General features: G+C 42.1%; 1 protein-coding gene across 7 annotated transcripts in view; it reads right to left on the bottom strand.

Annotated features, from left to right (window-relative positions):
- Window positions 1–5,346: 5,346 nt before the first annotated feature.
- Window positions 5,347–16,373, bottom strand: part of SIGIRR (single Ig and TIR domain containing) — a 43,965-nt gene continuing 32,938 nt past the window's right edge. For all 7 annotated transcript variants that reach the window (XM_056528456.1, XM_056528455.1, XM_056528460.1 and 4 more), the window contains 4 exons: window positions 14,235–14,337; window positions 11,334–11,484; window positions 6,504–6,666; window positions 5,347–6,430 (listed from right to left, as the gene is read on the bottom strand). In XM_056528456.1, the coding sequence (XP_056384431.1) occupies window positions 6,267–6,430; window positions 6,504–6,666; window positions 11,334–11,484; window positions 14,235–14,337 (581 nt within the window). In that variant the 3' untranslated portion in view covers window positions 5,347–6,266. The remainder of the gene's footprint in view (window positions 6,431–6,503; window positions 6,667–11,333; window positions 11,485–14,234; window positions 14,338–16,373) is intronic.

The following is a 16,373-nucleotide window of genomic DNA, read 5'->3' as shown; positions in this document are numbered from 1 at the left end:
GCATGCACATTTGCATCCTAAAGTTGAAATAAAAAAATAAAAAAATAATTTTAAATAAAATTTTCTATAACATATATATATTTTTTTAAACGGATGATAACGTATGCAATTTTTAAAACAGTATACAGTTTAAAAACGCATAAGGTTTACTTTTTCCCATACTTTTTTTTTGACAGAACGGTTTTCTTTAGAAAAACTGATTGAAAACAGTATGGCAAAAATGTGGTGTGAAGCCATTGCTGTGTTTGTATAATACTAGTATGTTTATTTGTTACTTTGCACATCTTTGCATATTTTATTTCCATGTTTACCTGGCTGTCTTGCGCTGACATCATTTCCGGCTCCACCTGCATATACTGAGCTTGTGCAGGTATGGAAGCCATATGCCGGCTTGAGGAAGTGCAAGTGTCGCGTGAAACAGTCTGTCCCGCATTGTCTCTGCCTCGGGATGTCTGTCAAGCACCAATTGCCGCATTAAAGTCTCCACTACTGTATGGTGAGTGCCGTCTTCTTTACAACTTTTATACAGTACTGTATTGCATAATCCTAGTGGAAATGTAGCCTAAGGTAGGTTATTGGGGGTTCACTGCAATCCAAAAGTGACACCGAGCACAAGTCAACAAACACAAGAGATCCATCTTGGATGCAGTGATCTACATACAGTGAGCTTTGGTCTTGTGACCGACTTCTACTGGTTCGGTAAGATTATTACTCCTGAATCATATAATGAAAAAATTAATAAGGTATCATATTCTGATCACACAATGAAACAAGATATTATACAGTAAAATATCTTTATATACAAATGTAAAATGAAATAAAATGTTCACATTTAAACATCTACAATTGATCATTGGGTGAAAGACACAGTAAAATCTCAGAGACAGGATTGTTATTTGCATGACACATATGACTGGAAACTTTTACACAGTCGGATGACACTTTCTGATCAGTGACTATTTACAGTCTAGTCACATGGTACATACTATAGCTTGTACCATTTTATTGCACTTTGGTCTACATTAGTCAGTTCCTTATTAAAGGGTTTATTTTCCAGTATTGTGCTCATTAAATATATTATAGACATATTACTAATATTGCTCCCTTTGCAAGTGAGAACATTCATTGATGTAGGTGAATTATAATTCCCCACATGTGCGCCTAGAATGAAGCAACATTGCATAGTGTTAAAGAGTAGCTCCCACCATCCTTTTCTTTCTGTCCCTGCCTATTTCCCATCTATCCCTAACCCCCTCCCTGCCTTCCATTTTTTTTTTTTACTATATTAAAAATGGCTTTTTTGTCTGCCTGATAGTGTGCTCACTTACCAGGCAGACTTCCCCAGCAGGCACAACGTCACTGATGCCTGCTGGGGGGCCGACTTCCACCCTTAGTTCACCTATACAGGGTGCCTCCAGCTGTTTCATCACAACAATTCTCAGCTTACCCTGACATCTATAGGCTGTTAGGGCATGCTGGGAGTTGTAGTGGTGAAACAGCTGGAGGCACCCTGTGTTGAAAACAATAAGTTAGGGCCATGGCCGCGGCGCTACCCCGTTATTCCTCCCCCCCCCCCTGTCCGTGTTGAAAACCCCGCTCCCCCCCGTGTTGAAAACCCCGAACCCCTCTCTCCCCCAACCCCTGTGTAGAAAATCCTGAATCCCGCTCTCCTCAAGACATACCCTAGTGAAGAGTAAGGCGGCGGCAGCAGCAGCAGCGGTGTGTAACTGCTGGGAGGCAGGCTGAATGAATTAGGACAGATTGCCCGGCCGGCATCGGTCCGAATTCAAGAGTGACGTCACGCCAGCCTGCAGCCGGCCACTAGGAGGGAGACCCCTAGTGGCCGGTTTTCAAAATTAAAATAAACTATTTTCATTTTTTTTAAAATGTATGGATCTATATTAGAGATATGTTGTAGTACATAAGCACTACAACATATCAAAAAAAAAAAAAAAAAGTTTGGTGACAATGCCCATTTAAGTATAACCTACAACTTTGATCCACTGCAGTCTCGTGTTACTTTTGCCTCTTAGCCCTTTTCCTACTATTCCACATACAGGGGGTAAAAAGGTAGAAGAGGGGTAAAAAGAATTTCATATTAATTGACTGCAGTATCAGACTACATACAAGTGTTGATTGTAGTCTGTAACATGTTGCTTAAAGAGTATTTCTGTATTAGAAAATGGTAAGGAAAAAAAAATTAGGCCTTTTTTTATTTTCAGTGTCCTTCCAGCAGCTCCTCTATCTCTAACTCAATCTCTCTTGAGATCAGGCATGATCATCTGCTGTTTCGGGAGGCTTAGCTGGGTCTTGTGACCTCCCCCCCTCATCGCATCTAACCAGTCCCTACAGCCTACATTACCATCTCTCTGTCATATATACATATGTATCTTTACTGGGACATTTAGGGACCAATGAGGGTGTGTTTATAACATGCTGCTATGTGTTTAACAATGCCATAGGCATTGGAGCACACAGGAAATGAATGCAACAGGTGTTGCAGATTTACTGATTGCAGAGCAATAGTCTGCTGTGCACTGAAATGTTCTGCAACAGCTCTGGATGGGGAACTGGCAGGGCTGTGGGAGGGGAGTAGGCAGGATGGAATGGTAGTGATGGAGAGCTGGGGGACAATTCTATATGCTTCTGCAACTTTTTTTTTTTTTTACTTAAAGGAGTAGTCCAGTGGTGACTCAGTGGAGAACAACTTATCCCCTATCCTAAGGAAAGGGGATAAGTTGCAGATCGCGGGGGGTCTGACCGCTGGGGCCCCCTGTGATCTCCTGTACGGAGCCCCGACAGCCCGCAGTAAGGGGGCGTGTCGACCTCCGCACGAAGCGGCGGCCGACGCGTCCCCTCAATACAACTCTATGGCAGAGCCGGAGCGCTGCCTTCGGCAATCTCCGGCTCTGCCATAGAGATGTATTGAGGGGGCGCGTTGGCCGCCGCTTTGTGCGGGGCTCGACACCCGCTATCTGGCCGGAGAGCCTGGTCCCCGTACAGAGAGATCGCAGGGGGCCCCAGCGGTTGGACCCCCCGCAATCTCAAACTTATCCCCTATCCTTAGAATAGGGGATACGTTTTTCACCACTGGACTACCCCTTTAAAGGGGTACTCTGCTGCCCCAGCGTTCGGAACATTTTGTTCCGAAAGCTTGGAGCAGGCGGCGGGGGTCGTGAAGTCACTGTCACGCCCCCTCAATGCAAGTCTATGGGAGGGGGCGTGGCAGCCGCCACGCCCCCTCCCATAGACTTGCATTGAGGAGGCATGACAGTCACGCCACGAGGGGCTTGACAGTGACTTCACGACCCCTGCTGCCACTCCAAGCATTCTAGTTAGGCACTGCACAGAGATCGCGGTGGTCCCAGCGGCGGGACCCCCAGCAATCAGACATCTTACCCCCTATCCTTTGGATAGGGATAAGATGTCTAGGGACGGAGCACCCCTTTAAAGTTGGAGCACCTCTTTAAACTATAGAAACAAAATAAGAGAATTTTAAAGTAGAACATATTTGAAAAGTTATTTAAGAGTAATCTAAGCAATAAAAAAAATAATTATTACCTTAAAATTCATCTTTTGACCCAGCAACATACACAGAGGGATGCCAGGTGATCAGCTATAGATATTCATGAGAATTTTATTTTATGTTCTTCAGTAAAGAGCATTTAAAGTGCAAAAACGTATATGCTCCAAACTCAGGGCATGACGGTATTTTAGGCATACTCCATGTATAAGTGACTAATATGTATGGCCCAAATGAGACTTGTTCCTTGACACATGAAATAGGTGTCAGCTATCCCTCAGCCCAAGTCACAGGAACATCTACTCACACCACCAATTACCTGGGTAGTGCCTAAAGCAGTGATGACGCAGAGAGTAAGGGCTGTCACCAATATGACATTTATAGTTGACTTTTCTATATAAAGGTATGTTAGTCATCTACATTTAGATTGTACAGTTTAACTCCAGTATAATGTACAGATACTCACGTGATATACAAGGTAAAATAAAACATATTCAAGCAGCTGGCCAGGTTAAGCTCTTCACATTCGCTTATTTAAAGGGGCACGCCAGTGGAATACATTTTTGTTTCTTTTTTTAAATCAACTGGTGCCAGAAAGTTGAACAGATTTGTAAATTACTTCTATTTAAAACTCTTAATCCTTCCAGTACTTATTAGCTGCTGTATCCTACAGAGTAAGTTGAGTTATTTTCAGTCTGACCATAGTGCTCTCTGTTGACACCTCTGTCCATGTTAGGAACAGTTCAGAGCAGGAGAGGTTTGCTGTAGGGATTTCTTCCTACTCTGGACAGTTCCTGACGCGGACAGAGGTGTCAGCAGAGAGCACTGTGGTCAGACTGAAAAGAACAACATAACTGATAAACTGATAAGTACTGGAAGGATTAAGATTTTTAAATAGAAGTAATTTACAAATCTGTTTAACTTTCTGGCACCAGCTGATTAAAAAAAAAATATAAAAATCCACCGGAGTACCCTTTTAAGGTCTTAAAAGGTTTGAATGTTGGACTTACTACAGTGGTCCCTAGAGTTACAATATTTATTGGTTCCAGGATGACCATTGTATGTTGAAACCATTGTATGTTGAGACCATAACTCTATGGAAACCTGGTAATTGGTTCTGAAGCCACCAAAATGTCATCCAAAAATAGGAAAAAGTGAGGATTAAAGAATAATAAGTAGATTAATATAGAGAAAGCAAGATCATACATATAAAAGTATGAAAGATCTGCTAGGAGCTGTAAATCACGGTCTATGTAGAGGACAGGAGCTTCTCCAGGGTCCTGTACGTTACACACAGTGTCCTAAAAAAGTAACATGGAGCCGCCCTTACTTGGTGTCCAAAGGAGAAGCTAACTGTGACACAGGTAAAGAGTACAGAACATGTAATACCTCCCTGTACTGTAGGGGGGCTACCAGACATCAGTCAGTGCATACGCTTCAGTAATATAGGTGATTTACCAGCGAATGCCCAATCTGATTGGTCAGTTCTTCCAGATCTGGACTGTTCATATCATTGTATGTTGAGTCTGGTTTCAAATAACAATGGTCCAGAAAAGACTGTTGTATGATGAAAATATTGTAACCTGAGGCCATTGTAATTTGAGGGATCACTGTATATACAACCATCTGGTTAAAGAGATACTCTGCTGCTCAGTGTTTGGAACAAACTGTTCCGAATGCTGGAGCCGGTTCCGGGAGCTCGTGATGTCATATCCCCGCCCCCTCGTGATGAGGGGGCGGGGCTATGACGTAACGAGCTCCCGACTCCAGCGTTCGGAACAGTTTGTTCCAAATGCTGAGCAGCAGAGTATCTCTTTAAATCTTAAAACTACTACCATTAGATGTTGCATGTCTCTGCCCATCATATTCTCCTTACTTTCCCTCTTTTCTCCCCCAATCTTTGCTGGCCCTGTTGGGCCTTTGTGGGTTTTTTATGCTGTTTTTATACACTTGGGTGAAAATTTAGATGGTCAGCTGGTCTCCCTGAAATTGGTGGGTCCAGCCAACACATATCTAGGGTGTATGGTCAACTTTACTCTCTTTACGGAAATAAAATTCATGGTGGCTTCACCCTGTCCATACTGTAGACTATAACTGTAGGACACATCCATAGTCACTAGTCCTGGACATGTGGACTGATAACTGGTCTATTGTACATACAGTATATCATTTGTGACAACAGACTGGGAAACGTCATCTCCATCCCAGTAAATCAAGAATTACTTGCTTTGCCACACGAAAACTAACTATACTGGTTATATACAATTCCTGATTTTGTAGCGATTCCCTGATAACTAGATAAACAAACTTTTAAAAGGTATTATAAAATTATACAATTTGTCTTATTCCAATTTTCTTATGGAATAATATGTAACATAGTGTTACATAACATAAACCAACATACATCAGTTCTTGCTGATGGGAAGAGAAGTATCAGCCATACCTGTCAATCCTCCCTCACTTGGCTTCATTTTTCCTCTTCCCAGTTATTTTTAGTGTAGTGACGGACATGAGCTGCTGGCAGTAATAATAGTCTTCCAGATCTACCGTAATAATTAGACATCATAATAAATGGAGCTGATAGAAGGGAATTATGTGACTTTTCATTTGTCACCTTTAACAGCTTTAACTCAAATGATTATTGGGCTCCGCCAGTCTCTGTCCTCGTTCTTTTCCTTCTTTAACCATAGGAGTTGTATTTTTTTAGGTCACCTCCAATGTCCTTCATGTTCTCCTCTTCTACCTATAGGTCAGGCTCCGTGACCAGACAGTAATAATCTGATCTGGCTGAGTAGTTCCGTGAACCTAAATCGGAGATGTCCACTTCTCCTGTAGGTTCTCTGTCTGGGACTCGTGTCACTGGGGCTATCCGAGGTGGGGGTGCTTTATAAAAAGTCCTTCGAACACCTGAAAATAACGGACAGTATTATAGAGATGGATGGAAACGGGTACACAAAGCCAGAAATAAGATATATGGTACCTAGGTCTCCATCAGGGTCAAGATCTGTTGCTTCGCTGTTTAGAGTCAACATTGGATCTTTATCATCCTGGCACTGAGTCTGAGGATCACCTTTGCCATCGGAAAGTGAAATCTTACGAGGGAGGGCAAGACGGAGCTCCTTCCAGAAGTCAGAGGCTGGAGACTATAGGGAAATATACAATACAAAGACTCCGTTATTTCAATAGGTTTTATTTACAAAATTCTTTAAAGGGTCATCTTTTTTGGACAATACCTACTTATTTGAAGGGTCATTCAACAACAGACTGTACCCAAGTGTCTCCCTGGGACATTTAGCAATAATCTATAAATCGTTGAGGAAACAAGGGTTTTTTCGGGGATAATACAATGATGGCCTATCCTTAGGACTATTGGCTTAGCCACACAGCCCGCACTACGCAGACAACAAGGAAGCAGTCGGCTCTGTATACTGAGTAATGGCTGAGGCTGGTTACTGCGGCTCACTATTCACTTAAAGGTTTACTCCACTGGCCAGCAATCAGAACATTTTGGCCGTCACGTCCCCTCCCATAGACTTGCATTGAGGGGGTGTGGCGTGACATCCCGAGGGGGCATGGCCGGCCCCCGCAGCGCGCGTACTCGCCGTTCGGAACAAAATGTTCCGAACACTGGCCAGTGGAGTACCCCTTTAAACGGGAACTGAGCTGTAGTAGTAACACGGAGCCACCACTACTTCACAATAAACAGAGCCAACTGCTTCTGGCACTGTTCAAGTGCCAAACAGCTGATTGGTGGGGGTGCGGAATGTCGGCACTCGGCACCTCACCGATCAGTGATTGAGGATCTACACTGAGGATGCACATCAATTATATTAGCCCAAAAAATTCCTTTAAGTGTTCAATTTCCCTGCAGCACCACTGGAAAAAGAAAAAAATGACACAGTGCCCGTTCAAATTAAAGGGTTGTGGAAGTAATGCAGGACAGGACCGGTCGCTCAGAGCAATAGATGCTCTATGTAACTTCTCTTCAATCTGGTCACAGGATAAGGAACTTGAATTGGAGACCCTCCTCTTTTATTTTTAGTACGCAAGGTTTTCCAATAGGGTCTATGAAGATAGGTATGTAAACTAGGTAATAAACTATAGTATGAAATAGTTTAGATGAATTACCACTATATATACACTAATTTGTAATTTTTACATGTATTGGATGCCAAGTGCTGATTAAAGGGGTACTCCAGTGGAAAACTTTTTTTGTTTAAATCAACTTGTGCCAGAAAGTTAAACAGATTTGTAAATTACTTCTATTAAAAAATCTTAATCCTTCGGGTACTTATTACTACAGAGGAAATTGTTTTCTTTTTGGAACACAGAGCTCTCTGCTGACATCATGACCACAGTGCTCTCTGCTGACATCTCTGTCCATTTTAGGAACTTTCCAGAGCAGCATATTTTTTTCTACTACTGGACAGTTCTTAAAATGAACAGAGATGTCAGAAGAGAGCACTGTGGTCATGATGTCAGCAGAGAGCTCTGTGTTCCCAAAAGAAAATAATTTCCTCTGTAGTATACAGCAGCTAATAAGTACTGAAAGGATTAAGATTTTTTAATAGAAGTAATTTACAAATCTAAAGAAGAAGGCAAACTCGGCACTGCTAAGTCTGTGCTTGGGCAACTGGTTGAGGTTAGGGGTCACGGTTTCTGCGGATAGAATTCGGGTGGTGCTCTGACTATATATGCAATAAGATAATCTTGATAGAAGAAATGAAGAAAAAGTCGGCAACTCACCAGCGCTGGTACATGTGAGGTTTTCCTTTATTGTGGCATACTCACAAGCAATTGAAGGGGAGAGACAGATAAGTGGGGGGGTACAGATGGGCAATGGAACCGTTTCACACGATGGTCGTGCTTCTTCGGGCCTCAGTTGCAGAGTGGAACATAGGGTCGTTAAATACAGGTAAGTAACTCTGTTCAACCTATCCACAATGACTACGTGTAACGTGATGTCATAAAGGGGTGGTAACCATACAAGGTACTGACCGGCCTTAATAAGACTAATTAAAAGACATTAAAAAAAGTGCAAAAATTAAAAACAAGGGGCCAAATCGACCTTATCATTAAGGCCCAAAGGTCCACAAGCGTCCGTTTTTAATATCCAATAGGTCTCTCTTTGTAAGAGAAGCCTATCTAAGGAGATACCTGGTTTGGGCTCCACCTTCTCCAGGCCTGAGAATGTCAATACTTCAGGGTTTGCTCCGTGGGCTTCAACGACATGACTGATCAGACGTGGGGCTCCCTTACGGGTACGTAGTGAATACATGTGTTCTCTGACACGGTTAAACAACTGTCTGATAGTTTTGCCGATATAAAAATATCCACATGGGCAAAATATGACTTATACGAGGAACTTGGATCTACAGGTAATAAGTGAACTCACTGTGTGCATATAACCACCTAGACGCATATATTTCTGTTTTGTATTGTGCTTGCAGGAATTACAGTTATTGCATGGGTAGTTCCCTATTGGGGCTGCACTCTTTAACCACGACTCATTTTTCTTTTCATTCTTCTTCCTTTTTAGTATATCTCCTAATGTCACATTCTTTTTGTAAGTAATCAAGGGCTTCCTCATTGCGACTTTATTTAGTGTCTCATCATTCTCTATAATAAAACAACTTAGCTGGGAATCAGGCTGGAGTCTATGCTCTATAGATGTGGTCAGTCTCTACACCCGCATTCCACATAATGCGGGTGTGGAGGCTGTCTGGGAATATCTCGAGAGCACTAATAAGTCTGCTGTCTTTATTGATTTTGTGTGTGACGCTTTAAGGTTTATTTTAACTAATAGCACTTTCAAATATGGAGAACAATTGTACAGACAGGACACCGGGACCCCGATGGGGACCCTGGTGTCCTGTACGTACGCTAATCTATTCCTAGCCGTGTTGGAAAAAAATCTCATATATACAAGCACAAACCCCTTTTTGAAATTTATTAAGTCTTACTCCCATTTTGTTGATGACATATTGGTGGTGTGGTCGGGCACAGAAGCCCAGTTTTCTGAATTTGTTAGTTATCTCAATAGTGCCAACATCACCAATATAGTTACATAGTTACATAGTTAGTACGGTCGAAAAAAGACATATGTCCATCAAGTTCAACCAGGGAATTAATATGTCATTTACATACCAGTATGGAGGCGATTCAATTGAGTTTCTCGATATTAGATTATCGAGCAAGATCGTATAACTAGCGAGGGATACCGTAAAGCAGTTGCTAAAAATACCCTCCTTCATTACGCCAGCTCGCACCCCGAAACTGTTAAAAAAGGAATTCCTTATGGACAGTTCGTCCGCTTGAGAAGAAATAATATGTCAGATGAGACATACAGCTTACAAGCGGACGAACTGCAGAATAGGTTACGTGAAACAGTATCCAGAAGAACTTATACTTACCGCAAGACAACGAACGGATAAGTGCAAGAGAGAAGATCTAGTTAAATACAAAAAACGTGAAATCAAAACCTTAAACTCTGATGATGAGAAACGATTCATATTTGTATTTAAAAATTCTCCTGTAAATAATATTAACCAAGCAGTCCGACGTAACTGGTTTATTATAGAGAATGATGAGACACTAAATAAAGTTGCAATGAGGAAGCCCTTGATTACTTACAAAAAGAATGTGACATTAGGAGATATACTAAAAGGGAAGAAGAATGAAAAGAAAAATGAGTCGTGGTTAAAGAGTGCAGCCCCAATAGGGAACTACCCATGCAATAACTGTAATTCCTGCAAGCACAATACAAAACAGAAATATATGCGTCTAGGTGGTTATATGCACACATTGAATTCACTTATTACCTGTAGATCCAAGTTCCTCGTATACGTCATATTTTGCCCGCGTGGATATTTTTATATCGGCAAAACTATCAGACAGTTGTTTAACCGTGTCAGAGAACACGTATTCACTACGTACCCGTGAGGGAGCCCCACGTCTGATCAGTCATGTCGAAGCCCACGGAGCAAACCCTGAAGTATTGACATTCTCAGGCCTGGAGAAGGTGGAGCCCAAACCAGGTATCTCCTTAGATAGGCTTCTCTTACAAAGAGAGACCTATTGGATATTAAAAACGGATGCTTGTGGACCTTTGGGCCTTAATGATAGGGTCGATTTGGCCCCTTGTTTTTAATTTTTGCACTTTTTTATGTCTTTTAATTAGTCTTATTAAGGCCGGTCAGTACCTTGTATGGTTACCACCCCTTTATGACATCACGATACACATAGTCATTGTGGATAGGTTGAACAGAGTTACTTACCTGTATTTAACGACCCTATTTTCCACTCTGCAACTGAGGCCCGAAGAAGCACGACCATCGTGTGAAACGGTTCCGTCGCCCATCTGTACCCCCCCCACTTGTCTGTCTCTCCCCTGCAATTGCTTGTGAGTATGCCACAATAAAGGAAAACCTCACATGAACCAGTGCTGGTGAGTTCCTGACTTTTTCTTAATTTCTTCTATTAATTTACAAATCTGTTTAACTTTCTGGCACCAGTTTAAAAAAAAAAAAAAAAAAAAAAAAAAAAAGGTTTTCACCGGAGTACCCCTTTCATGGACCAGTACTGACCAGAGGTGGTGGGGCACATATAAATGTAAGATTCAGTGTGATTCATAGAAGTCTTAGTAAGTATCCTATGCCCACGAACAAGCATATGTAATCCTACACTGCTCCACTTGTAGATAAGACCTCCAGGATCATGGTTGGAGTCGGATTCCATTAGTGAACATATTAAAGTTACTGCACTCTGATGTAACAACCCCCTCCCCACAGTTCTCCATAGACGGCCGTACCACAGAGTCAGCCTTCCACATCAGGGTTTTCAGTGTCCCTTTCTGACTGTTCAGAAGGTGGATGACTTCTGCAGGCAGGTCCTTGTACTGATTCTCAAAGAGGATGAAGATAGGCGTCTGCGAGAGTTCCAGGAGGCGGAAAAATCCATCCCTGTGCACAAAAAAAAAAAAAAAAAAATATATATATATATATATATATATATATATACACAGTAGTCTTTTATCTCATGGCAACAACACCCATCTATATACCCTATGCAGTATGCCATCATAATCATGCAGTACATTCCCATAATCCCTTTAGTGTATAAAATATAATATTTTCTGGTGTATTAAAGCAATACCATTCACTTCGACCAAGCTATGTATAGCAATATACTCTTTAGTAATCATTTCTTTAGCATTTTTTTTTAACTTTGCTTCATATAGTGTCTCATTGTATAATTAAATTTATTTATTTATTTTATTTTATTTATTTATATAGCGCCTACAGATTCTTACAATTATGGGGTACAAACAAAGACAAGTATCAGACATAATATTACACAATAACTATTCAAACAAGAGGTGTGGGGATATGTTGGGGATATGTTGGGGATATGTTGGGGATATGTTGGGGATATGTTGGGGATATGTTGGGGATATGTTGGGGATATGTTGGGGATATGTTGGGGATATGTTGAGGCCAATTAGAGACTGTTATAGGCCTGTCTGAAGAGATGTGTTTTTTTAGGCCACGTTTGAAACTATGGATGTTGTTGTTGAGTCTGAGGGATTGAGGGATAGCATTCCAGAGAACCGGTGGAGCACGAGTGAACTGGAACCGGTGGAGCACGAGTGGAGCACCGGTTGGAGACGGGAGTGAGAAGTTCGGATTATAGAAGATGTTAGTGTGAAGTCATTAGCAGATCGGAGAGAACGTGTAGGATGGTAGACGGAGATGTGAGAGGAGATGTAGGGAGGTGCAGCATTGTGGAGAGCTTTGTGTGTGAGACTGAAGATTTTGTACTGTATTCTGGACTGAATTGGTAACCAGTGTAGTGACTGGCACAGGGAGGAGGCGTCGGTGTAGCGGCTGGAGAGGAAGATGAGTCTGGCTGCGGCATTAAGGATGGACTGGAGAGGAGAGAGTTTGGAGAAAGGAAGGCCTATTAGTAAAGAGTTACAGTAGTCGAGGCGGGAGTGAATCAAAGCAATAATGAGAGTTTAGCAGTAGAGCAGTTTCAGTATTGAGAAACGCGCGGATTCTGGAAGTGTTTTTCAGATGCAGGTGACAAGAACGTGAAAGAGACTGAATATGGGGAGTGAAAGACAGATCAGAGTCAAGTATAACTCCAAGACAGCGAGCCTGCTGCCCGGGAGTTATGGTAGTACCACATACCGAGATGGAAATGTCAGGGTTAGGTACAGTATCAGTTGATGGAGAAAAGACAAGAAGTTCTGTTTTAGAAAGATTTAGTTTCAGATATAAAGAGGACATGATTTCTGAGACAGCAGAAAGACAGTCACTGGTATTCTGTAGGAGTGCAGGGGTGATGTTGGAGGAAGAGGTATAGAGTTGGGCGTCATCAGCGTAGAGGTGGTACTGGAAACCAAATCTACTGATTGTTTTTCCAATGGGGGATGTGTAGAGTAAAAAGAGTAGAGGACCCAGGACCGATCCCTGGGGAACCCCGACAGCAAGGGGAAGAGGAGAAGAAGTAGAGCCAGAAAACGAGATGCTAAAGGAGCGGCCAGAGAGATAGGAGGAAAACCAGGTGAGAGCAGAGTCCTTGAGACCGATGGAGCGGAGACTACTGAGGAGGAGTTGGTGATCCACAGTGTCAAAAAGCCGCAGACAGGGGTATTCCAGGGAAATATATATAGATAGAGATATCAACTGGCTCCAGAAAGTTAAACAGATTTGTATATTACTTCTATTACATTTTTTAAATCCTTTAATTACTTATGAGCTGCTGAAGTTGAGTTGTTCTTTTCTGTCTAAGTGCTCTCTGATGACACCTGTCTCAGGAACTGTCCAGAGTAGAAACAAATCCCCATAGCAAACCTCTTCTACTCTGTGCAGTTCCCGAGACAAGCAGAGATGGAAGGATTAAGATTTTTTAATAGAAGTCTGTTTAACTTTCTGGAGCCAGTTTATTTTTTATATCAAGTTTTTTCCTGGAATACCCCTTTAAAGAGGTTGTTAGTGGATTAGAAAAACATGGCTGCTTTCTTTCATAAACAGCGCCACACTTGTTAATGGGTGGTATGCGGCATTGCAGTTTAGCTCTCTGTTCTTCAGTGAAAGCAAATATCAGACAAACCCCATGGATAGGTGCAGTGCTGTTTTTGGAAAAAAAAAAAATTCTTATCCTACTTATCCTATGATGGAAAACTATTTTTTTTTTTTTTTTTAAAGCAACTGGTTCTAGAAGGTTTAACAGATTTGTAAATTACTTCTATGTATTCATCTTAATCTTTCCAGTACTTATCAGCTGCTGTATGCTCCACAGGAAAAAAAAATATTTTTGAATTTATTTTCTGTCTGACCACAGTGCTCTCTGCAAACACCTCTGTCCATGTCAGGAACTGTCCGGAGCAGGATATGTTTGCTATGGGGATTTGTTCTTGCTCTGGACAGTTCCTGACATAGACAGAGGTGTCAGCAGAGAGCACTGTGGTCAGACAGAAAAGAAAAAAAAAAAAAAAAGAACTTCCTGTGGAGCATACAGCAGCTGATAAGTACTGGAAGGATAAAGATTTTTAAATAAAAGTAATTTACAAATCTGTTTAACTTTCTGGCACCGGTTGATTATAAAAACATTTCTACCCTGGAGTACCCCTTTAAAACCCTTTTAAATATACCGAAACTTGTATTTGCCCATTCTGCTTCTAATTAAATTCAGAGAATGAACTCACCTGAAGTTATTTTGGCACCATTCCTGCTCTAGATACGCCATTGAAAGGACAACTATGAGACGGCGGCAGCGGCTGACATTCATAAGCAGTTCAGCAGAAGGCTCTGTATTTGAGGAGAACAATTTGATGCATTTGTTTATTCAGTTCTTTATTTTCAATTTATCCTTTATTTTATTCTTTGACAAGTAGATTGAAGGTGCTTGTGGTGTAAACATGTCAGATGTTGCTACTGTGGCACCTATAATGGGAGGAACCCTACTGAGATTAACTCTATCCATACTACTAGCAACACGAACCTAGGTAGAGCACAAATTCAAAGGCAAGGAAATATCAGCACCCAAGGGAGAAGGACAACCTCATGCGGACATTTCTTTCTATGGTGAAGGTACGGGGGAAAGAAGACTAGTGTTAAAGGGGTACTCCCGTGTAAAACTTTTTTTTTTTTTTTTTTTTTTAAATCAACTGGTGCCAGAAAGTTAAACAGATTTGTAAATTACTTCTATTAAATTTTTTTTTTAATCCTTCCAGTACTTATTAGCTGCTGAATACTACAGAGGAAATTCTTTTCTTTTTGGAACACAGTGCTCTCTGCTGACATCTCCGTCCATTTTAAGAACTGTCCAGAGTAGGAGAAAATCCCCATTTGCTGCTTTGGACAGTTCCTAAAATGGACAGAGATGTCAGCAGAGATCACTGTGGTCATGATGTCAGCAGAGAACTCTGTGTTCCAAAAGGAAAGGGCTAAAGGGTTAATATTAGAGGCGGGTCCCGGCTTCACTATGACGCCGGGCCCGCCGTGATATGATGCGGGGTTACTGTGTAACCCCGCGTTATATCAGAAGTGCAGGACCAAGGACATACCGGTATGTCCTTTGTCCTTAAGGGGTTAAATAGAAGACATTTACAAATCTGTTTAACTTTTTTGGCACCAGTTGATTTACAAAAAAAAAGTTTTCCAGTTAATTAAAAAAAAAAAATTTTTTTTTTGTAATTTCTGCCATGTGGTCCCGTCTTCTCTATGTATGGTCTGGTCAGAGTGGATATATGGGCTACAGGTGGCCATACACTTTCTATAGCTCTATGCTGAATATTTGTTTGGCCGACAGGTATCCCTTTATCAGCACTGCCAAACGGTCATGTGTTGTTAAAGGGGTATTCCGGCCAAATATATCATCCTTTGGATAGGGGATAAGATGTCTGATCGCGGGGGCCTGCCGCTGGGACCCCCGCGATCTGCGTGCAGCACCCGCATTCTATGTGGGGCTGCGTCACCAGTCTTGGAAACCTCTTTGTTTCCGGGACTGGAGACGTGACATCACGCCTCCTCCATTCATGTCTATGGGAGGGGCATGTCACGGCAGCCACGCCCCCTCCCATAGACATTAATGGAGGGGGTGTGGCGTGACATCACGAGGGGACATGGAGTGACGTCACGTCTCCAGTCTCGGAAACAAAGAGGTTTCCGAGACTGGAGAAACAGCCCTGCATAGAATGTGGGTGCTGCACGGAGATTGCGGGGGGTCCCAGTGGTGGGCCCCCAGCGATCAGACATCTTATAACATTTATTTGGCCGGAATACCCCCTTAATGGAGAGAAGAGAAGTAACCCACTACTAGACAGCTCTGATGATAACTTATCTCTGAGAATAAAAGGGAGAATAAACGGAGATTGCGGGGGGTCCCAGTGGCGGGCCCCCAGCGATCAGACATCTTATAACATTTATTTGGCCGGAATACCCCCTTAATGGAGAGAAGAGAAGTAACTCACTACTAGACAGCTCTGATGATAACTTATCTCTGAGAATAAAAGGGTTGGAAAAGTTCAAATCAAACATGCTCCATTCTTGTCTCCCACCAACATCATGTGTCGGGGGAAAGTCGTGAGGCCCCCATGCACATGCTTTACATAGCAGTCGGGCTCAACCAACTTTTGTCTGTGGGCAACTTAAAACATCTATGGCTTTTTCTCTGGCCTTAACTGACCTGTCTTCAGTAGTTATGTTACCTCATGACAGAAAAGAATGAAAACTAGACCAGTGCGGTAAAACTGGCCATATTGATGTGCAATGTGGATTGGCAGTGATGTTTAATGATACAAGCATCTTTAATGTAGAGGGCTTAAAGGGGTACTACCTTGCTG

This window comes from Hyla sarda, chromosome 6 (genome assembly GCF_029499605.1).
Source record: "Hyla sarda isolate aHylSar1 chromosome 6, aHylSar1.hap1, whole genome shotgun sequence".
NCBI lineage: Eukaryota > Metazoa > Chordata > Amphibia > Anura > Hylidae > Hyla > Hyla sarda.
The sequence above is the reverse complement of the archived record's forward strand: the minus strand, read 5'-3'. Positions and strand labels throughout refer to the sequence as shown.